A 22,329-nucleotide genomic window follows, 5' to 3' on the forward strand; every position below is an offset into this window, starting at 1 on the left:
GACAGAGGACGACCTTCCTCTCACTCACTCTCTCTCGACACATGTCCACACGCATCCGCCCGAAAAAAGTGGAAGTCAGGGAGGCGCATTAGAAATCAGGAGTGGTGAGAAAGAAGCCCAAACTTATAAAGGAGGATACATTTATTAATTTATCTCGAGAGAAAAAGGTAGGAATCAGACATTGTTGCTTTCTAATGTCTAGACAACAAACGTATCTTGTTACCGTCAGAATGTCAGAGTGAGAAGGCCTTTTTGTGCAGACTGTACTTAAGGTCTATTAAATATATGGAAGCAAGTGGTGATAGTGGAAATGTAAGTTGATTTTCACTATTTTCCGAAAAACCGTGGGCTTCAATGGCCTAAGTCAAATAAGCGTCAAGCTTACGCAATACGCGTTTAACTTGAGCGTAACTTGTGCCTAAACGTAAACGATGATCTGGACTGATCGCAACACTCATCCCTGCGAGATGATAGCAGTGATAGTGATGTGTTCCGACTGAATTCAAGTCAAAGTGGGAAAGAGTGTCGGACCCAAAAGTAACCGTGTTCGACTAAGACATCCTCACTGTCACACTGCTATCAACTCCAACTGTATTTATTACTGGTGTACAGTAATGTGATGTGCTATTGGACACACCACTGCTGAAATTGGATTTTCGATAAAAGGTTGTATGTGTTTCTCATGTGTAACACCGGCCACTGGGGACTGAACTGTCGGAAAATAAACCTTTAGCCTACATATCAGAAGGTGGAGACAGAAACACTTTGCCAGCAAAAGCAGCAAAGGAATTGGTCCCTTTTTATGAGAAGCAGCCAAAAGCAGCAGTACGAACAAACACAGTATAAGTGTGTTACCACTAATAATACAATATAGGGTGTCATATCATATAGGCCTATTTTGTTGGAAAACTTGCTGCAAACACTGATAGCTTATTGTCTGAAGTTCACAGTCTCACAGGACCATGCCGGTGTGTTGTAGTACCTTAATTTCACATCATGTTTACTCAATAACTTTGCTGGCGAGTTTCAAATGCAAACTAAATACATATTTTACATTTGTCGATGCATTGTTGCCTGTGTTCCAGGCAGCCATTGGATTGCACTCATTTCTTTACAAGATGACAATCAATTAACAGACTGTTGAAACTTGCTTGCCTTAGGTGTCATCACCATGAACATGAAGGCTGCACTGATGTTTGGCATCTACCTAAAGATTTTCACATTAAACTGCAACACATGAAAACCAATGGTGTAAAACATTATCTAGCCAATTTTTACGTCTTCATGTGGATAAAATGAAGACAAACTAAAAACTGTTTTTTTTAATTAAGAGATTCTGTTATTTGCACATTGCACCAAAACCTTCAAGAGAGACACTTCTCTACTTATATGGAAATATTGTACAGTCAAACTTGTGACTTGTGACTTCGAGTTAAGAAGTTCCACACACTACTGTCACTACCACTACTACACTCCACACTGAAATGTGTTGGTCATTAAGATGTGTGTCAATACTCTGTGGCCATTTTAACTTATTTTTGTAATTGTCATTGTAATAATCTACTGTGCCTACCTACTGGGATTCCTTTACAATACCATCAGCACATGTCAGCGATAATAGGCCCCACCCATGGTTCTGCCCTCAAGTTGTGATTGGCTAGTTGATTGCTTTTACTTTATAGTGCATTAACATTTAAACAAAAGAAGAAAAAACAGAAAAGAAAACAGTCCCTCTCATCGCGCTACTAACGATGCTTTGTTTTTAGTATTGACAAGTCTATGCTGCCCTCTGCTGGAAAACTCTAGAAGGGAATGTACTGCTTCATTTCGTTTTCTGTGTTGCGATTTGATTTCAATGTAGTATAGAAAGTTTGTGTCACAATGAAAAAGAATTCACTCAGAGAAAATGTTAATGCTAAAAATGATCCTTTTAATGTTTTTCATGCAATTATGACAGCAAATGTGTACATATGAACTGATCAATAAGATGATCCTGCAGTTTTGAAAGTTAGCTCCGCTGTCCTCTGCAGGTAATGGCAGTGGCAGTCTCCAAGGATCTGACAGTGCAGGTGCTAGAGGATGTGAATGCTGCCAAACTGACTGACAGACAGCAGGCTCTGCAGGCTGCCATTCAGAGAGGAGAGCCCAAATGTCTAGGAGTAAGTCTCTCTCTCTCTCTCTCTCTCTCTCTCTCTCTCTCTCAAGTTAAATGTTTCATGGTGCTATGAAACAGCAATGATTGATTGATTGTGTGTGTGTGTGTGTGTGTGTGTGTGTGTGTGTGTGTGTGTGTGTGTGTGTGTGTGTGTGTGTGACAGGTGAGTCAGGTGATGCTGGGGCTGATGGTCATGTCCTACTCCATTCCTCTGCACTTCACTGAGCTCACTGAGGTGGCCAGACTGGGAGTTCCTTGGTGGAGTGGCCTGACGGTGAGTCTGTGTGTGTATGTATGTGTGTCTGAACTCAGTGACTCTTATTCAACTTATTAAACTATTTCCATTTTGAAATCTATTGATGTCACGTGTGCTCTTAAAAGAAAAAAAGATCATAACACAACCTTTAAAGGCTTTGCTGAACAGAGGGATCTTAATATTGTGATGTAATGTAGTGTTCCTCTGTGCAACCGTCTTTCTGTCTCCTTGGTGTGTGTGCTCACAGTTCATCGCAGCAGGAGTGGTCGCCATCATCTTGGACAAACACTGCACCATGAAGATTGTGAGTCTACAGACAACACATACCGAATCATGCGGCTAGATAGTGCATGTATATGCATGGTTGTATACAAACCTGCTACAATTTTTACAATGTTACATCGGTTGAAAAAGGCAGTCCTTAAAATGTGTTTTATGTGGTAGTATAAGGACATATCCTCATCAAAGATAACTCCCAAATTCCTTACAGTGGTGCTAGAGGATAGTGCAATGCATACTGAAAAACTTCAGTTTTGTCTCAATTTAGTAACAAAAAGTTGCAGGTCATCCAGGTCTTTATGTCCTTAAGACACACTTGGAGCTTTGTCAACTGATTTCTTTTGGTTTCATTGATGAAAATTTATGGGATGTTTCCTGAATATGTTCCCTAAAGGAAGCATATATTCAAACCCTGCAGAACTCTGTGACTGGCTTTATCGTGCACAGAGGAATCATCTTTGTACAAATTGAAATTGTTCTGAAAAGTAGGATTTAAAGGACTGTGGTAACTAGCCTGTCGATAGAGACAGGTTGATCATATCTAATAAAGGAGAACCAATGAATAATAAAAGCAGCTTTAAACAGCTGGGTTGGGATGGGGTCAAAAATACAGGTTGATGATTTTGAGGAGGAAATTGCTAAAATTAGTTGGTGAAGGTCAACAGAAGAAAAGCTGTCTAAAAATATGACAGGCGTAGCTATTTCTATGGTTTCTGAGTTTGAAGATAAATCATTACCTATTGAGGGCAGGGGGTGATGAACTCTGTCTCTTGCAAGCGTATATCACCTATAAGCAGAGCTGCATTTTTACTGATCAGAGATGGGATACGAGAGGCATGCTGTCACCGCGTTCTGTCCTTCTCACTGAGTCTGGAGTCAGTAAACAACAACCTGCAAGTATTCAACATATCCAAAAATTTGATGGTAGACAAAAAACATTTAGGAGTGCAAGTCCAGCTATGTCCCTGCTACAGTATTTAAAGTATACTACTGACCTCTCTAAAAGATTAAATGTTGCATATGTTTTTTTCAGCTGCAGGTATGTTTGATTGTAAGCGGGGTGTCCACTGTGCTGTCAGTGGTTGCTGTCATCATCTACTCGGTAGACATTGACAAGAATCCTGAGGTGCCCTGCATCAAGACGTTGCATGGCGGCTGTAACGAGAATCACTACACCACGGTTGGTATAAGCTTTGTGTCATTATGCTTTCATGATAGAGAGCATAGCTTAAAGCTTAAAATACTTACAATCTAAGTGTGTCTTGTGGGTGGCGTAAGGGTTGTTCCAGTGGATATGGTGACCTAATGGTTGTGATCCTGTGGATACTCTGAATATCTATAGTATAGTCAGAAAGCAGTAGGCCAGGCACATATTTTTCTTGCTCTGTGCTGCAGCACACTGGCTGTCTAAAATAATGATAACTATGATGATAAAATGCTGACTCTCAGCTTTATTTAGAGGGCGTTTAAGTCCTCACCTGCTCTTTTTATGCAGTATATACTGTTGCCCCAGTTTTAGGGAATAGAAAGCAATTCATCCAGTTAACATAAAGTTGAATATTGTTATCATGTTGTCTTACTTATACTTTTTATTTTTCCATGCCTGTTTTTATGAAAATATGCAGTGTGTGTTTTTATGCAACTGAGCTTGTGAGTGGAAGGTCGACAGTTCAGTTCCCTGGATTGGCATAAATCTGTTTGACAAAAGTGAAAAGGCAGCACTTGCCCCTCCCTCATTCAAGCAATAAATAAAATAAATAAATAAATAAATAAAGGCTGAAAAAGTTGCGGCTATAAAGGATATAAATACCTACACTGTATTAATATCCTTTTATCGCACACCATAGTTAATGCTACTCCATTCAGATTTCACACTGCTCGGCACTGCGAAGTAACCGAGTGTTAACATGATTATGATAATGAAGTGCACAGTGTATTATACAGCACCAGTATACACCACAAAGTCTATTAAAATGTTGACATCCTCAGTATTGCACACTGATAGACTGTGAAAAAGGTCATTACAATGACGTATGCTTTTTTATGAATGATATAAAGTAATGGACTATAGCTTCATGCTAGTGTTTTAAAGCCACCATTTGCTCCCTTTGGATCTATAGGATAACCCAGACAATAAAAAAAGTGATGCTAATCACGTTGATACTAGTATTTTGTATTACACATGTATTTTCTTCAGGAAATGATCCTGGAGTTAAAAGTGTTAAACAGTTTACTGAAGTCTTGGACTTACAGATACAGACATTGGCTCTAAAAAGTCCTTGGTTGTCTTTGCCTTTGCCTTTGCCTGTATCCCGGCTTGCTTCATTGTACTGAGCATAAAGAGTGTGAGTTCTACTTGACATTGCATTTACAATATTTAGTTGATACTTTTATCCAAAACAACTTGTATTAAGTGCATTCAACCAAGTGGATACAACCCAAAAACCATAAGAATCATGAAAGTGCATCAACATCATCAAATATGCTGAAATGCTTCAAGTGCAACATTCAAAACAGGAGAGATTTGTCTGTGACTGCAACCCTGTCTCTCAGGAATTACATATATATATTACTGAATTCTTTTCATAATGTCATTGTGGTGACAGCTTAATTGCTGCCTGGCTAATGTTTTGAGACAACATTTATGTGAGTGAATTAAACCTTACATTGTTGTTGCAAATTAGTTGTAATTAAACTGAATTTCTAGGAGAGAGGGCTGGTTATGGAAGAGTTTCTGCTGTCCTGATGTCAGTGGGAAGCTTGGTGCTGACTAGACTTGACAGTTTTATATGTCAGCTGCAACTAAGACATACATACATATTGTGGAGTCAAGTGTCTGTCTGAAAGAGGCTCATAAGAGTGAAAGAATCATAAACAGAAATTTCCAAAGAATCACTCCTCTGTTCACAGTGCAAAAGTATGTGGCTCACTGTAAGTGTTACTGTTTAACACCTACAGTGCTTTGGTCCATTTATTTCGATATGCATGCAAAAACATTAAAGTTACAAAGCCTCACCGTTTCCAAGAGTCACCTCTTTTCCAGCAGTGCATGATCACTGCCATTCACAAAACGTGTTAAAGGATTGGTGCAAAGTGACAAGGAAGGAGGGAGAAAAGTTTCTACAGCCTTTAACAACAATAACTATATTAATATTTCCTTTTTAGTAATGTGCCTGCTGTCTTACCTTATGCATGTCTTGTTTGTGTTGCAATGACAAAGGCTGTGAGTGATGTGTATCCTTTACAACAGAAGCTGAGCAGAGGAGTGAAGTCATCCCTCCTTCTCTTCACCCTGGCCCAGACAGCGATCTCTGCTATTGTGTGCTTCCTTCTCTTCAGACAGAGACGCAGCTTTGGACAGTACACTGTAAGACTGCATCACTTTCTCTAAATCACAGATGATTTGATTAACTTGACTCAAAGTTCGTCAAAATCACTTTAGTAGTTAGCAGTAGCATTAGCAGTTTCCATATAAGTGCATATCTCTGGATTACACAAGGTCATTGTACTGCAAGACAAGCAGTGCTGACATGTTGGCCTTTAATTACTATACAGTAAAAGTTCTGCCTGCCTTAAGGCTAGAGTTGCTTAAGTATTTTAGAATTATTTTTTGTTGTATTTGTTGAAATTTTCTTTTTATCCTGACAACAATCAATAAATCAATTGCTCCGATGACAAAAAAAACCAAAAGAATCTGGTATATGTTGCAGGTCTGTAATAAACCCATTTAATCATTTCGTTAGGGCCTACTTGTCTGTCTACCTAAGTACCTGACTGCACTGCACAGCTTCATGCACTCTGCCTGTGCGCTCATTGCGCATGGCAATGGGAGGCGAAAGACAGATATTGCTAAAATTCGGGTAATGTGTTCTCTTTGATTTAGTGCTTTGTTTACTGTGTGCAGAATAGAGCTAAAATAATCCAGATGGGATGACCTCATAAATAACTTTCTCCAGGTCAAAAGTAGACAGAAATAGTTTAGAGATGCCCAATTTTTTTGCCTGTGAATTTCTCCATTGTGAGATTAATAAAGTGTTATCTAATTTTATCTAATCTAATCTGATTGACTGACAGTTTTATTGATCACTCAGATAGCACTGACTTGGAATGAAGTTGATTCATTATAAACCAATATAAAATGGCTTTGGTGTAGTAAACTACTACCATAACTGCCTTAACTTGCTACATTTCTCTGAAGCTTCATATAATGTAGAATGCACTTTCCAAGTAGCCTGACCAAGACTGTAGTATATATGCTGATTTAATCGCAAACAATCACATATATCAATATTTGCCTAGAAAAGCCCCAGCCTTAAAATATTTTAACTCAAAAACAAACATAAATTCCAAAGGCAACATTAGAAATCAATAAATCATTTTATTTCTAAAGATTCTAAAGACCAAAGAAGCAGTGGGTAATAGCTTTCTTTTTTTCCCTTGCAACATCCCCCATTGCATGTAGGTTATGAGGAAAACTAATGGATAAGATAAGATAATCTGACAGCTGATGGAATGAAGGACCTGCAGTAGCATTCCTTCTTACACACTGGATGCAGCAGTCTGTTACTGAAGGAGCTGCTGAGGGCCCCCACTGCGTCATGCAGGGAGTAGGAGGGCTTAATAGAACAATTCCATTTTGTCCAAACATGTGTTGAGTAGGATCAATAGAAAAAGTAGTAGACATTATTCTGGCATGCTGGCCTAACTTTGTCAGCACAATTTGAAGTTTGGCACAGAGTGACTTTAATGATGACTTACTGTGTATCTCTGCGTATTCAAAGACCCACTTAAACTCTAGTTTAGAAGGAACAGTCAATTTCAGAAATCCCTAAATTATTCAGTTACCCTCTATATATCACCCTAATTGTCAGTTAGTACAGAGCAGCAACTTTACAGGAATATAAAAGTCAAACAACACGACACAATCAGTGACTGTTGCTACGCCTGTCAATCTTAGTTGACAGTTGAGGGGCAAAGTGAGAGGAGTTGATGGTTCCAGCAGATTTTCTCTCCGTTTTGTATATGGAAGACATGGAAATAAAGTGTTGTTTTTGTAATGCAGTGCAAAGCTAGCAAGCTCCTGAAAAACATGCTTGGAAAAGAAATAAAGGTTAGCTCTGTGCTTCACTACAGGAAACGCTGTCTAGGATCATGTTTTTGGTTAATGTAACAGTAGTTCAGACAACAGGTTTGGCTGGTAGGAAATGCTACCACACAATATTACAGTCCAGAAAGAGGTTTTTCATTTCTTAACCTGTAACTTAACGTAGTGATATATTTAGCTAAAATGTTCCTTGGCCACAGAAGTGACACTAAGTTAGTATTGTTGGTAGCAAGCTAGTTACCCAGCCATGCTCTCATATTAATTAATGAATTAATTCCAGTGAACTGCAGAGTCAGCCTGAACATCAGGTCAGCTGAACATGCAAAAAAGTGAAATACATATTCTTCATATATGGAGTATGTCACTAATAATACAAAAATAATGAATAAATATTTATTTGGATTTAAATTGAACTTTTCTTTCAACGAAGTCCTGTTTCTCCTATAATACCAAATGACATAGTTCCTAGACCCCACTTCTTTTCAAACCCACCAGTTTCAAAATTCCTACACTTTTGGCCAAAATTAGCCCTAATTAATAATACAAATTAATCACCCATTAGAGATGTGTCACAGTAGACTGTCTGCTCCATTGTCCACATTTCAAGACTGAATACCGTTCATCATTATGAACAGACATGGCTGTCCCACGCTTAAAATGAGCCTTTTTCAGCGTGCCTAAATGCATCTTAAGATACTGACAACTGTCTAATATAAGAAGAGTAAGATACCCAAAGTGCTGACATGAATTCTGATGGTCTCTTTCTGTTTTTTACAGTCTCTCACTCAAGCTGCTCCATCAACCCCCACAGCACACACAGCCCCTGACCTGAACTGATGACTCACTGGACCAGTAGTCGTTGAGGTGATGGTGATGATTATCACTTTTCATCATCTAACTGATTACCTTTTGTTCAAAGTGAATTTGTTTATCTACTTGTGTCTATGACTTACCCACTGTACTACATGACATGTCACCAGCTGAGGAGTGCAGTGCACAGAGTTGTCAAAGTACGAAGCAAGCGCATATGAGGAAGAAACTTCACTTCACTGGCAACGCTGCACTTTGCTCCATGTGCTCACATGGAGTCCTCTGACTGCTCTCCTGTTTCTTGATTTGAAAATGTTTTCATAGTGTTGTTGCAGTCTTCTTCAGTCTCTCAGTTTGGAAAAGATGTTTGTATGGCACGAAGTATACATTATCATGTGCACTGTTTTTACTTTACTAGATTGTTGACACAAAGATGTGTTCAACCATTTTGTGCTAACTCTTTGATATATATATTTGTTTATTTTATACAAAATGAATTATGTATGTACATAAATATGAATTAAACCTGTGGTCCAGCATGATAAATATTGTCAAATACATTGTGAGTGTGTGACAGAAGAGGTTTGGGGTTGAGGTTGCTGATGCGGGGGAAAGATTGGTTTTGGAATGTATTCTTTATGCAGAACATAGAGACAGTGGGGAAATTTGCAAGATCTGCAGTTTGACCAAATTTTGCTGAAATATTGAAAAGATTGGGCAAGATTACTACTTCTCAAAATAATGCAAGGACGAACTGAATTGGCACAACACTTATTTTTGAGATTACGCCATCAGAAATTCCTGTAAAGACTAGGTCTGAGAAACCGTTCCCAAACAGCACTGCAGATAAGCTGATGACACAGCAACTGCCCTCCCTATTTTTCAGCCATGCTAGCAGCATGGCTCGAAAGCAATGTTGGTCTTTCGGACCTCCACTTTGGTCCAAACTGAAGTCTCTGAACAGCTATTGGATGGACTGCAATGTTTCTGAGACATTCATGGTGCCCAGAGAAGCTCTACTATGTTTCTATTTCTTTTTTTCTCTTTTGCTCTTTCTCTTTCTGTTGAGGGACCTGGTTCTGGCCTTGTCCCCCTAATGACCTCCCCTTAACATCTGTCCATAGAGCTCTCTTTCTTTATCTCTGTTTTGCTGAGAAGAAAGTTGATCTGCATGAAACTGGCTCAGTACTGTTGTGTTGTTTGACATCAGTCTGCTTGAGAAAAGAAGAATCAGTGTTTTATCCTCAGCAGTATCCTGTGGAGCAGTGTATAGTGGCTGTGCGATGCTCAAGGTTCCTGTGCGACTGCAGAGTATCTTGTTTTGACTCATGTTTTGAGTCATTTGACTCAACTAAATTAAATTCAACTTTCTTGTAAAAACCACGGAATTCAAGGAGTCAGGGAACCTTCAATGAGAATTTATTGAAAATTAACCTCTCTGCCTGGTCCTTTACCGGTTTGATGTTCTATGCATAGTTATTGTGCTGTTATCTGATGTATGTTCTCATCACACAGTCAAAAATGTACAGTTTATTGATCCAGGCCTCCACAGACCTCTCTGCATCTTGTCCAAATTTTTTCAACTGTATTAAAACAGAAAAACAGTATACAAATGTAACATAACCATAGTCCTTAAAATACAAATTAAATAATATATATAGAGAGATTTAATAGCTGAAATAAAATCTGAAATATAACTTGATCATTTTATAAACTTGTAGTTGTAGAAGTTCTAGTGTACTGAGTGTGTGTGTGCGTGTGTGTGTGCGTGTGTGTGTGTGTGTGTGGTTGTTTGTCAGTGAAACATTGTTAATGAATAAAATGCAAACATTGCTGCAACTTAGCAAACAGACTCCAAAGAAAGAAGAACAGGGAACTTTGTACTAAACAGGCTTTAACTTTGGAAGATATCCACTTCATTTGTTTACCCAGATGGCTGAGGCCTCATTCTAACTTTAGCGGAAATTTCTAATGTTTCAGTGTGGAGTTCTTATTGTTAGTTATGTTTGGAAGGGATCACTGTCTGGCCAGTATAGAGAAGATGAATGGCAATAACCAACTGGTACATGTGTTGCTGCAGTGTCATTCAAAATGCTGTATTAGTGACACTGTTAGCACATGTCCACAATCCTTTACTCATCTGCAGCTCCTTGAAACTCCAGACTACCTTGTCTCTGGGATGTTTTTCTGCCTTTTAATGGTAATCATACTAATTAATCCGAACTAATTCCTTTGAGAACCCAATAAGTGAAGAACTGAACATGGAAAATCCACACTCCAACAAACAAGCACTCTAACTGGGCAATGTTGTCACCTGCTGGATGTTCTTTAAAACTTTCTGTCACAAGCACAACGGAGCAAATCGTCAGCAGCAGCGCTTCCACGGCCTCTGGTGTCACTCTTGGAAAAGCTCAGATTGACAGACTAAAATAACATTCTTAATAATAATAATAATAATACATTTTATTTGGAAGCGCCTTTCAGAACACTCAAGGACTCTTTACAGAGTGGGTAAAACCCAAATAACACAGGATAAATACAAGCACAATAAATAAAACCTAACAAGTAAAAACAAGCAACAAGGAGAAGTGGAGTTATAAAGAGAAGGCAGTCCAGAACAGATGAGTTTTCAGTTTGGATTTGAAAGTGGGGAGAGAATTAATGTTTCTGATGTCGGGTGGTAGTGAATTCCAGAGTTGGGGAGCAGAGCGACTGAAAGCTCTGCTCCCCATGGTGCTGAGACGGGCGGAGGGCACAGAGAGGTGGAGAGAGGAGGATGATCTGAGGGAACGAGAGGGGGTGGCTATGGAGAGGAGGCCGGAGAGATATGGGGGGGGGGGGGGGGGCGAGGTTGTGGATAGCCTTAAATGTATACAGTAAGATTTTGAAAGTGATTCTGTATTTAACCTGGAGCCATTGGAGCTGCTGAAGGACGGGGGTAATATGGTGAGAGGAGGGGGTCTTGGTGATTCTTATCCATCTCTTGGGTCTATACTGGAGTAAACAATGAACACACTTCCAAACCAAAGAGGGCAGATTACTGGGCAGTTGTATATATATATATATATATATATATATTTTTTTTTTTTTTTTTTTTTTTTTTTTTTTTTCATGTAAACTCTATTAAAACAAATGGGTGACTTAACCTGCTTGATGGCCTTGGGGCAAAAATAAACTGTGGGCCCTTGTTGAACTTCTTTCCATCCTCTGTTAAACTAAACTAGACTAACTAACTAAACTGTGTGTGTGTGTGTGTGTGTGTGTGTGGGAAACAGCTAGCCTGGCTTTCTCCAAAGGTAACAAAATTCCACCTAGCAGCTCTTCTAGAGATCACGCTTCATTATGTTGTCTCTTCTTTGGTTTTTATACAGATTAAACAATGTAAAAAAAACAACAACAACAACAACAACTGGATGTTTTATGAGGGTATTAGGGTTGCCTAAATGTTTCTTGGCAGCATGTGTATCAGGGCGTGTATAGTACATGATTCCACTTGCCATAAGTGTTAAAATTTTATATTTATGTGTCTATATGGCTAAAGGGCACCCTGTCTTAGAGGTAGCAGATAGCAGTTCAGTGCGCAGAAAGTTGCTCTCGCTCTTTGCACTTTTATGTCTTTTTATCTCTTTTTATCTTGTTCTTTTTAGTTACTAGTTAGCTATCTTAAGTCATGCCCCTCTGTAGCCATGTGGATTAGAGGAGTTTTTTAGCATTGCTATTGTTTACAGCTGGGATTAGTTGATGGGGCTCCAATTGCCAGAAATCCCAGAGGAGATTAGGAGAAAGTTTCAGTGGCAAGAGGGGAAGCAAAGGAGGTCAGGGAAGTGCAAGGCTGAGGCAGGGAGGGAGAGATGAAGATTCAAGCTGTTTCTCCCCTCTCTCATCATGGGCAACGTGAGTTTCCTGGCAAAAAATGGACAAGCTAGCAACAATTCCAAGGAGTCAAAGGGAGGAACGTAGCCTCATGTGTTGCACCAGGATATTCCCAACCCACAAGGCAGGGGGCTTGTAGTTCTAGTTCACAACAGATGGTGTGATCCAGTCACATTACAATGAAGGAATGCATCTGCTGCCTGGAAGCCATGAGCCTCTGGCCATATTATATGCCCAGGGAAATTTCATGCTATCGTGGTGGCTAATTTCATCCCAGACTCTGCCAACCCAATGTTGGCATGTAGCATAACTCACACCGCCATAGCCCGACTCCAGACTCAACACCAGTGCTTTCATTTCTATCTCGGACGACTTCAACCACATGACCATAGCAACAAGCCTAACCAACTTCATCTAGTATGTGAGCCGTCTAGTGCTTCACTAGATCTTCACTATGAGCAACTGTAAGTCTTCAAATGATCCCTGTGCTCTGGAAGACTTCCTTCCTCCTTCCTCTGCCAACGTCATGTCCCAGCAGCTCCAAGGACTACAGAACAGTGGCGCTGACCTCCCACATCATGAAGACCTTGGAGGGACTCGTCCTGGAGCAGTTTTACCCACCTGGACAAGCAAGCAAGCCCTGTGAGGGTCATGTTTTTTTTTACCTCTCCAGCATTGTCAACACCTTCCAGCCAGCTCTGCTGTGTGAAGAAGCTGAAAGTGATGCAGGTGAATACCCTTGTGTCCTGGATTGTCAGCTACCTGACTGGCAGACCACAATCTGTGCGCCTGCAACACTGTGCATCAGACAGAGTGGTCAGCAGCACTTGGGCCCTCCAAGATACAGCCCTGTCTCCCTTCCTCTTCACCCTCTACACCACTGACTTCAACTGACTAAGAATCCCGCCATCTTCAGAAATTTTCTGATGACTCTGGTTCGATCCCTGGCCTCGGCAGTTGAAGTATCCTTGAGCAAGATACTGAACCCCAAGTTGCTCCCTGCTGTGAATGTGTTAATGCTTGTAATGAGCAGGTGGCCTATGGGTGAATGCAGGCTTGTGTTGTAAAGTGCTTTGAGTGGTTGGAAGACTAGAAAAGCGCTTTATAAATACAGTCCATTTACCATATATGTACTTTTTTTTCTTTTTAAAAATATTTTTGCATATTCTCTAAGATATTTCTTATTTCCTATTTTTATTTGACTTACTTGTTCTACAATGGGAGCAACTGCAACTGACCCAATTTCCCCTCAGGTATCAATAACGTATTCTGATCCTGACTCTGATTGACTCTGAACTCATTGCCAGTGTTAGAAAGCCTGCCCACGCTCCCTGCAGGCGCCGGTGGCACTGCACTTTGATAACTGGACTATTTCCTTTTCTTATTAGTTCCCTGTTTGTGCGAGGATAATGTGAGAACTGTACCTCTAGAGCTTGTTAAGTATTATTTAAGGACATGCTCTAGCTTAAAGATTTGGGTTTAACCGTGTGGACGATGGAGTTACCCATGCTGATATGCAAGCCTTTTTCCTTTGAATAATTCCCTCACTCAGCACACACAGCTAACAATGACAGAGCTAACATATTGATGTTTAGAAGGTATAATGTTGACCATGTTCGGCACTAAACACAAAGTTCAGCTGAGGCTGATAGGAATGTCATCAGTTTTACAGGTCACAATCCACAATTTTATTGGTCACAATCCAAAATATTGGACACAGTTAAAATGTCTACATGATGAAGGCACTAGATGAAAAAGTTTGGTGGTCACCAAAGTTGTTGCAATTCATCCTGATGGGAGCATTAATGTCTGAACCAAATATCATGACAAGCTATCCGACAGTTAAGAGTTTTAGAAGATATCCAGTACAATTCATTGTCTGGGCCTTCTCTGTGATGGGGAGTATGAGGCATGCATGAGGCAGGTTGCCATGTGATCATGGTTAGATCAAAGAGCAAACTGAATGTAGCATCCCCGGTTGAATGATGGTCTTACTCTCCAACTGATGGTTCACAACAACTTTATTTATAACTGTTGCTCCAAACTTGTTCTGAACACACCGTAAGAGCTAGGAAGTAAATAAACACAACAGAAAAATACTTAACCATTCTGATTTTAAAATATAAATGTCTTACTTCTGTACCTTTAAGCCTTACAATCTTCCAATAATGTACTATGATGTAAGCAAGCATATATAACCAAATTCAACATAAGAATAGCAATGACAACAGATCACAATGTATCATGGCTAATATAGCAATTTAGCTAGCCTACACATACGAGCCTACTCAATATAAACTCTGAACAACTTCTCAAACTAGGCATATAATGTGACTCAAAGCTGCACACATGACACAAACACAGACAAACCTTGTGCCCCTTTTCAACCAGGTGCTAAGTAAACATAAACGTGACGTTTTCCCTCATTTTTAAGAAGCACTCGTACATGTTTACCGTCATATACGTCTTTTTGTACTTCCTACCGCAGTCCGCCTTCAAAATAAAAGCACCAATTTTAGAACTTAACCAAATAAGACAAATCAACGAAGATCACAAGAAAACAATAAAAAACTGAACAAACGTCACCATTGAGGTCATTTACACTGAATGTGTGAAAAGGCTAATAATACTTGAGTTAGAAGCTGTTTGCAGCTGTGAACATAATGCCATAATAATAGCAGTTGAATTGGGTGTAGCCTACATTTACTGATGAAAACATAACATCAAAGTGAAGCGTCATCAAGGAATGTGGTTAGCACCATGCCAGGCGCTAACTATCGGTGAAGGGCAGAAAGTCTGACTAATACAACTTATAAATACAAAAGAAACAGTAAGATTTGTGGAGTACTGCTCCCGCCTCGGGTTATATGTTTCAGCTGTGTGGCATGCCACGCCTACGAGGTGCGTAAAGGAGACGCCTGTGCGTCCTTGCTGGTGCGTCCTCTGGCCAGCCTCCTCTCTCCTCGCTCCTCTCTGCAGACGCATTGTAGGTATTTAGACACGCCGCATGGTGGCGCTCTGAGACCGATTTCCGGATAACAGGCAGGAAGCCATCATGGAAAGCCGATGCACACTCTGCCCAGTGGATGGCAGACATCTGTTGCTGGTCGTACTACAAAGTTTTTCCACGTCCGATCGCCTCACGTCGGTGTCATCTGTAGATATAACTTTTAACCACTTGTCGTGCGTTTTGAGAGGCTGTCAGTATGGCACAGACTATGATGCACATTTTCAGTGTGTTTACCCCTTCGAAGCACATAAGAGCCTTCAGCGGCCTGTGGGTGATGAACACGTTGTTATTGTTTGTTACGGGAGAGGAAGTGTTAGAGAGTCGCCCTGGAACGATCCACGACCTCCGGACAGCTCTGGTTGACCTGGCCGGGGAGGGAAGGACATACTTGTGCTGGCTGGCCGGGGAGCAGACGGTGCTGACGGTGCAGAAGGTGAGCGACAGAAGGAATGGAGTTTGACGAGTGCAACAGTTTGTTGTTCAGAGAAGAAGGTTACTACGCATATGGATACACACATGTATTCGTCTAATGATATTAATAAAAATGTATTTTGTAATATCAGCGGGCAGCATTAACATGAGTGGAAAGTTGGCCTCTGTCGTGCAGGGTGATGTCCTATGTCATCACTTCCTGCTTCGGTTGTTTGTCATCAACAGGCTTTCTCTCAGGCTCTGCGTGTGGTGGCGGCAAGTTTAGCTGGAGGTCTGACCACGCTCCTGGAGTGTGTGTCACACTTCCTGCAGGATGTTGGAGTCCTCAGAGGTAGACATCACACACACACACACACACACACACACACACACACACACCGTGCTGTCTAACACCATGTTTTAGTTTTTTCCGTCATTGTTATCAGTAATAAGAACTCTGTACTCACCAAATTCTCAACTGAGTTCTTGTGAAAACCAACAAGTCTGTCAAAGTTAAGAAGGAAAAACAAAAGTAAAGAGTAGAATTACTCCACATGCATTTAAAACATCACAGCTGAAAGACCCACCCTGCTCCACCTTTGACCTACTGTACTGTTTCTGTAGCCATGCACTCAGTTTTACAATTATTTGTGACATTTCAGGTGTGCTCACATGTCATTGTGTGTAGAATTTTGAGGAAAAAATAATTGAATCCATTTTGGAATAAGGCTGTAACATAACCAAATGTGGAAAAAGTGAATGCTGTGAATACTTTCTGGGTGCACTGTATAAACTGCTATTATCCTTTAACTCCTGGTGGGGCGATATTCCATATACATGAGAAATTATGACGTCTGTACACACTGTTGTGGGCTTTAGTCCAGATCATGATCACAAGCATAAAATCAGATACAAGACAGAGCAATAACTAAACAATCCCCAGCCTTTAAAATAGATATTACCTAGCAGTCAAATAGTATATAGTGTGTATATGTGTGTCTGCATTAATGTTCTGACTACTCCCCTGAACAAAGCAAGAGAGCTGTATGACCTGGGACACTGTGTAGTGGAGCGGATGCACTATTGGTGTGATCACGTATAGATATAAGGAAATATTCTACTGAGTCTGACCCACATTTATTTTAAGTTACAAAACAACAAATATTAATCACAAAAAAGGCATGTGACAGAACAAAATATGTAAACAAGTATTCTGTTATTTATAATTCAGTATTGTTCTAGAGCTGAAATAATTAGTTAATTGACAGAAAAAGAATCAGCAGCAGTGTTGCTTTGTCATTCAATGTTTAAATTATTTTTCAAGCAAAATCCCCAAAGTTTGCTGGTTCCAGTTTCTCAAATGTGAAGGTTTGCTGTTCTTGTATTTGATGTAACAATAAATGAACATTTTGGAAGTGTTGGACATTTTAAAGATGTTGCATTGGCCATGGGCATTTTCACCTATTTTCTGACATTTCACATACCAAGCAATCAAGAAAGTAATTGGCAGATTGATGGATGATGAAAATATGCATTAGTTGCAGCTCTATATTATTGTTTATTGTCATAATATTGAGACAAACACTAATATGGAGATCTAGATTTTGGTCTCAAAGGAGTTAGAAGTCAAATCTGTGTGGCATCTTAGATAATAAAGATCTTTATTTACTGTAAGGTACTTTGTACAGTCCACTTATCAGGATGTCGATGGTGATGGTTGATTGCTCCCTCTCCACCATTGGATGAATACAGCCCATTTACCATTTTTGTTTTCTGAATATTGGTTTCATTACATTATGTTACAGTTTGACTTCTTAAAATGAATATGAATCCTGTGGTTGTCACGCTGTAAATATTTTCAAGGTTCATTGATTTCATTGTACAACAAAATGCAAGCTGTAGTCCCCTAGAGCTTAGAGTGAACAGCCTGTGGCTCAGGTGAGTATTGTCTTTTAGCGTCCTTTGGGCTCTGCACAGGTGCTTCACATCACTCGTATCACTAATGTTCAGTAGATAGTACCAGTGATCATCTGTGTGGTTTTTATCATCTGCTGCAGAGCCTTCCTGTCCTGGGCCGTGCACTTCCCATGCTCATTTGTAATGTTTGCAGTCAGGATGTGTTCTATTACTCCACTATAAAGCTGACAACTAGGCATGGGAAATTTTCAATTACAGTCACTTCTGAGCTCTCTTTACCAGGGTGGAGATGTGTGGGATATGTGATTCCCAGGAAGCTAAATCTTGAAACGGAATGTCTTTGCAGTATCACTAAACTATTCTCTTTGCTCTTTTGTGCTGTCTTTGTGTTCCTCCTTTCCACAGGTGGCTTTCCCATTAACAAAGTGACCCCAGAGGGTCTGATCTTTGTTTCCCAGTGGGTTCTCGTGGCTCTCATTGGTTACTGGCTGCTCTCTCTTGCCTTACGATTGGTTGCCTCCACTCTGAGGCAGTTTCTATGGCTGCTGAAATTGAGCGTGGCTTTGGTTTGTTTCGGACTCATCCTGAGCGATCATAGCGTCAAAACAGAAACCATAGCCATCCGATTGGCTGTCCTGGTGTCCGTCTGCATCCTGCTGGGCGTTGGGAGGGGCTCTAATGCAGCTGATAAAACCGCTTATCTGGAGGAGCAGGTGAAGATCCTGGAGAGGCGGCTGAAAGAGATGGAGAGTTGGAGGAAGACAGAGGAGTGGAGGGACTGAGAGAAGTCAAATGTTGGTCTTTTGTCTTCTGTTTCTCCTACCTGATTCAACATGTACAGATGATGGTGCACTGCTGTCCCTTTCGGGCTTGGAACTTCAATGGAGAAACATTTCTACACTTGATGTTTTCTATAATGTGTTCAGAAAGTAATTCATTCCTTGTGATTTGTTACTAACACAATTTAATTACTTAGTCAGTGCCTTGAAGCAGTGATTTGTTAGTCTACATTAGTCTGTTAAGTTTTTTTTTTTTTACAGTTTCTTCCTGTAAAATTTGCAATTTGATCCTAAGAATGTGCTACAGTATGAAGGAGCAGGGGATAAAAACATTTTACGTCCAATGCTCTAATTGTTCTTGAACTACATTAAATAAACATTTTGGGAAATAATGATAATAATAATAATTTAAAAAATAATTATTTATATAGCACCTTTCAAAACACAAAGTGCTGTTCATTTAGAACAGCAGACATTTAATACACCACAGCAATAAAACATACTAAAATTGATAAAAACTAAACATTATAACATTATAAAACACAAAGATAGTAAAACAAACCAAAATATTATAAAACAAATGAAATCACAGATGAGCAATTTTAAAAAAGTTGAAATTTTGAAAGTGATTTGAAAGACGAGGCACAGTTTCCAGCTCAGCTCTTCTCAGGCAGGTCATTCCAAAGTCCAGGAGCCCTGGCCAAAAAACTTCACTTTTATGTTTCAATGTGGACCTTGGAACAACCAGGATGTGTTTGATATTAGGATAAATGTACTATCTGGTCCTATGATCATTATCTCTGCCTTATTAGCATTTAGCTGTAGCAAATTCTGTGACATCTGCTTGTGAATGTCATGAAGGCAGTTGAGCAGCTTGTTTTTTAAGTAGGACCTAAACCACTGCAGACCAACCAACCCAGATTTCAAGATGGTACAAGAGAATATCATGGTCAGTGGTACCAAATGCTGCACGTCGATCCAGGAGAACAAGAATGGATTTATGGCCAGCAGCAGCTGACAGAAATAAGTCATTTAAGACCATAAGAATTGCAGTTTTAGCACTATGTTTCTCAAAGATACTGTCTTTATGAATAAGATCTGGCAGTTGATATACTACAACCGTTTCTAAAACCTGAGGTAAAAATGGGAACTCAGAAATAGGCCTAAATTCTGTTTGGACCAACAGAGGCCAGTTTGACAACAGGGATACAGTATGAGGTGATATACAGTGGCTCCAACTAGGACTCAAACTCCAGGGATGGTAAAATCACAACAGATGGGAACAGGAGAGGCTGAAAGCCAGAGAGCAGCAAGAGGAATGTTGCTCATTGAAAAGACAAACCAAGATGGTTTTGATGAGTTTTATTTTGTTTCTTTTGAATGAAGTCTGTTGTGTGATGAGTTAACAATGCTTTTCACTCAGAAAAAATAAAAGAGAAACTTCAATTCAGATGGTGTATTTTTCTGTTTAATAAGGAAAGTAAGTCCAAGAATATGTCCTTTCTTGATATTTTGTAAGTTTGCTTTATGTGTTAGACTAAAAAAGCAGAGCGCTTGTGTAATGTTGCAAACTTGCCACTCACATCTTCCACTTGAAACTACAAGGGGCTATGCTGTCAGACTGTAGTATATTGAGGCACAAAGTGGTATTATGAGACAGGACGGGCCACATGTCAAAAAAGCTCCATAATAAAAGAGGCTAAACTGGCCTGCCTGCTGTCCCGACTTGTCACCCATTGAACCTGTTTGGCACATTATGAAATGTAAAATATGACAAAGGAGACCCTGAACAATTGAGCTGCTGAAATCGTACATCAAGTGAAAACAGGAAAACATTCCACTTTACTTTTTAAAACGTGTTGTTAAAAAGAAGAGGCGATGCAACAGAGTGATAAACCTGACCCTGTCCCAACTTTTTTGAAAGATGTTGCTGAATCAAATTCTAAATGAGGATAAAACTTTCAAAATCAATGAAATTATTCAGTTTCAACATAGATAGATAGAGAGAGAGAGAGAGACACAGAGACACACAGAGAGAGAGAGAGAGACAGAGAGAGAGAGAGAGAGAGAAACTAGAATTAAGAATTTCAAGAACCACAGTTGCAAGAACCATCAAACGCTATGATCACACTGACCACAACAGGAAAAGGAGGACCAAGAGTTACCGTTGTAGCAGTGGATGAGTTCATCACAGTTACCATCCTCAGAAATTACCAATTAATGGCCCTTCAGATTAGAGCCCACATAAATGCTTTCCAGAGTTCAAGCGGCAGACAGGCTGCAGAGAAACCAGTATTGAGAGGAAGAGAATTGCTTGGTTCAAGAAACCCAAGAAATTGACATTAGACCAGTGGAAATGTGGCTTATCGTCTGATGAGTCTAAATTTGAGATTTTTGGTTCCAATCTCAATGTCTTTCTATCTTCATGTGGGTTCCCCAACTTTTAGCAGCACAGAGCTAAGATTCATTAGTTCACTAGCCAGCAACAGCATAGTACATTGGTGTGTCTTTGGGTGTTCACCACCTCAAACCTTGTTCATTTCCCAAAATACCATGGTTACAGACCCCCTGGCTTGAATTTATCAACCTTAGGAAAGTAGTATCTGTGACAGTTTCAGATTATGCACAAGGTGTTTTACAGTGGACTTCTTAAGCAACTACACAGTGCATGTAATGGGCTTTGTCTCTCTCTCCCTGATGGATACTGCTGTACCGTCAGTATAGCAGTATCCCTCGGGGTATAGCAAGCTGTCAGTACATTTTGTTTGTTATGACATGTCCACTTTTCAACATTCAAATCAAACTCCACCCAACATTATGTTCCAGCTTTCTATCCTGTTTCACTCAGAAATTTGTCACGATACAGAATCTAGATACTCCTAAAATGCTATTTCATCTGGACTTCAATGATGAATTTCAAACTCAAGTTTTGTTGGAAATTTCACTTTATTCATGAGTTGCACATACATGTACAGTATGAAGACGTATAACATGAAAGGTATGAAACCAATGTCAGTTTATTGTCATAAAATCCAGAGGTGCATTAGCAATGGCAGACTAAAACACCACAAAAATGGAGCCAGTTGGAGCCAGGTGTTTCCATCTCCATCAACACCCATGATAAATCAACTGCAACGACTGAATATCATTGGTTAACATTAACACAGAAACAAAACACATTTTCAAGCTTATGTGAACAACAGTTCATGTGACAATCAACCCAAAAAACAAAGACAGAGGAGAAAAGAGGCCAGTATTCAAGGCATCTGAATAGCTTACGTAGTTAAGGAGATATTATATGTGTATGTTTCCAGCCACTAATTTAAAATGTAAGCTCCCTTTTAGTGGGGCACATTGCCATTTGTCTACAAAAGAGCAGTCCAGAACTTGTTTGTCCCAGTTAAAGGTTTGATGCCAAAAACAAAATTGCATCACCATGTGCAGGACATTAACTGGATCCAGCTAACCTAAGACAGTGTAATTCTAACATCTGTAACATCTGGTCTGCATACCCTGTGGAGATGTGGCAGAGCACCTGTGGCTCAGGAGGTAGAGCAGGTTGTCCAGTGATCACAGGATTGGCAGTTTAATGTCAAAGTCAGAGTTTCTTCCAATGATCAGGCCATTGTTGTGAATTATTTGTGAATAGGTTAATGAGAGGTAAATTATAAAGCACTTTGGATAAAAGTGCAATATAAATGCAGTCACTTACCATCTAGATGGTAGTCACAAGTT

At 39.8% G+C, this 22,329-nt stretch overlaps 2 protein-coding genes across 2 annotated transcripts; both read left to right on the forward strand.

Moving 5' to 3' along the window:
- The first annotated feature begins 12 nt into the window (after positions 1–12).
- Positions 13–10,272, forward strand: tmem176 (transmembrane protein 176). The gene is made up of 7 exons (XM_041966832.1): positions 13–167; positions 2,031–2,159; positions 2,319–2,429; positions 2,659–2,715; positions 3,724–3,870; positions 5,941–6,057; positions 8,572–10,272. Exons 2-7 carry the CDS (start codon positions 2,034–2,036, stop codon positions 8,629–8,631), a joined length of 618 nt encoding a protein of 205 aa, XP_041822766.1. The 5' UTR covers positions 13–167; positions 2,031–2,033; the 3' UTR covers positions 8,632–10,272.
- A 5,263-nt stretch (positions 10,273–15,535) lies between these two features.
- tmem109 (transmembrane protein 109) lies at positions 15,536–20,044 on the forward strand. Its single transcript, XM_041966828.1, has 3 exons — positions 15,536–15,920; positions 16,145–16,250; positions 18,221–20,044. Exons 1-3 carry the CDS (start codon positions 15,684–15,686, stop codon positions 18,595–18,597), a joined length of 720 nt encoding a protein of 239 aa, XP_041822762.1. The 5' UTR covers positions 15,536–15,683; the 3' UTR covers positions 18,598–20,044.
- The last annotated feature ends 2,285 nt before the right edge of the window (positions 20,045–22,329 follow it).

Source organism: Chelmon rostratus, chromosome 3, assembly GCF_017976325.1.
Source record: "Chelmon rostratus isolate fCheRos1 chromosome 3, fCheRos1.pri, whole genome shotgun sequence".
NCBI lineage: Eukaryota > Metazoa > Chordata > Actinopteri > Chaetodontiformes > Chaetodontidae > Chelmon > Chelmon rostratus.

Excerpts from the sequence above, each read along its gene's own strand:
- tmem176 (XM_041966832.1), top strand. The coding sequence starts at position 2,034 with ATGGCAGTGGCAGTCTCCAAGGATCTGACAGTGCAGGTGCTAGAGGAT. Across the intron at positions 2,430-2,658 it reads CTTGGTGGAGTGGCCTGACG|TTCATCGCAGCAGGAGTGGT; the intron begins GTGAGTCTGTGT and ends GTGTGCTCACAG. Across the intron at positions 3,871-5,940 it reads ACGAGAATCACTACACCACG|AAGCTGAGCAGAGGAGTGAA; the intron begins GTTGGTATAAGC and ends CCTTTACAACAG.
- tmem109 (XM_041966828.1), top strand. The coding sequence starts at position 15,684 with ATGGCACAGACTATGATGCACATTTTCAGTGTGTTTACCCCTTCGAAG. Across the intron at positions 15,921-16,144 it reads CGGTGCTGACGGTGCAGAAG|GCTTTCTCTCAGGCTCTGCG; the intron begins GTGAGCGACAGA and ends TGTCATCAACAG. Across the intron at positions 16,251-18,220 it reads GGATGTTGGAGTCCTCAGAG|GTGGCTTTCCCATTAACAAA; the intron begins GTAGACATCACA and ends TCCTTTCCACAG.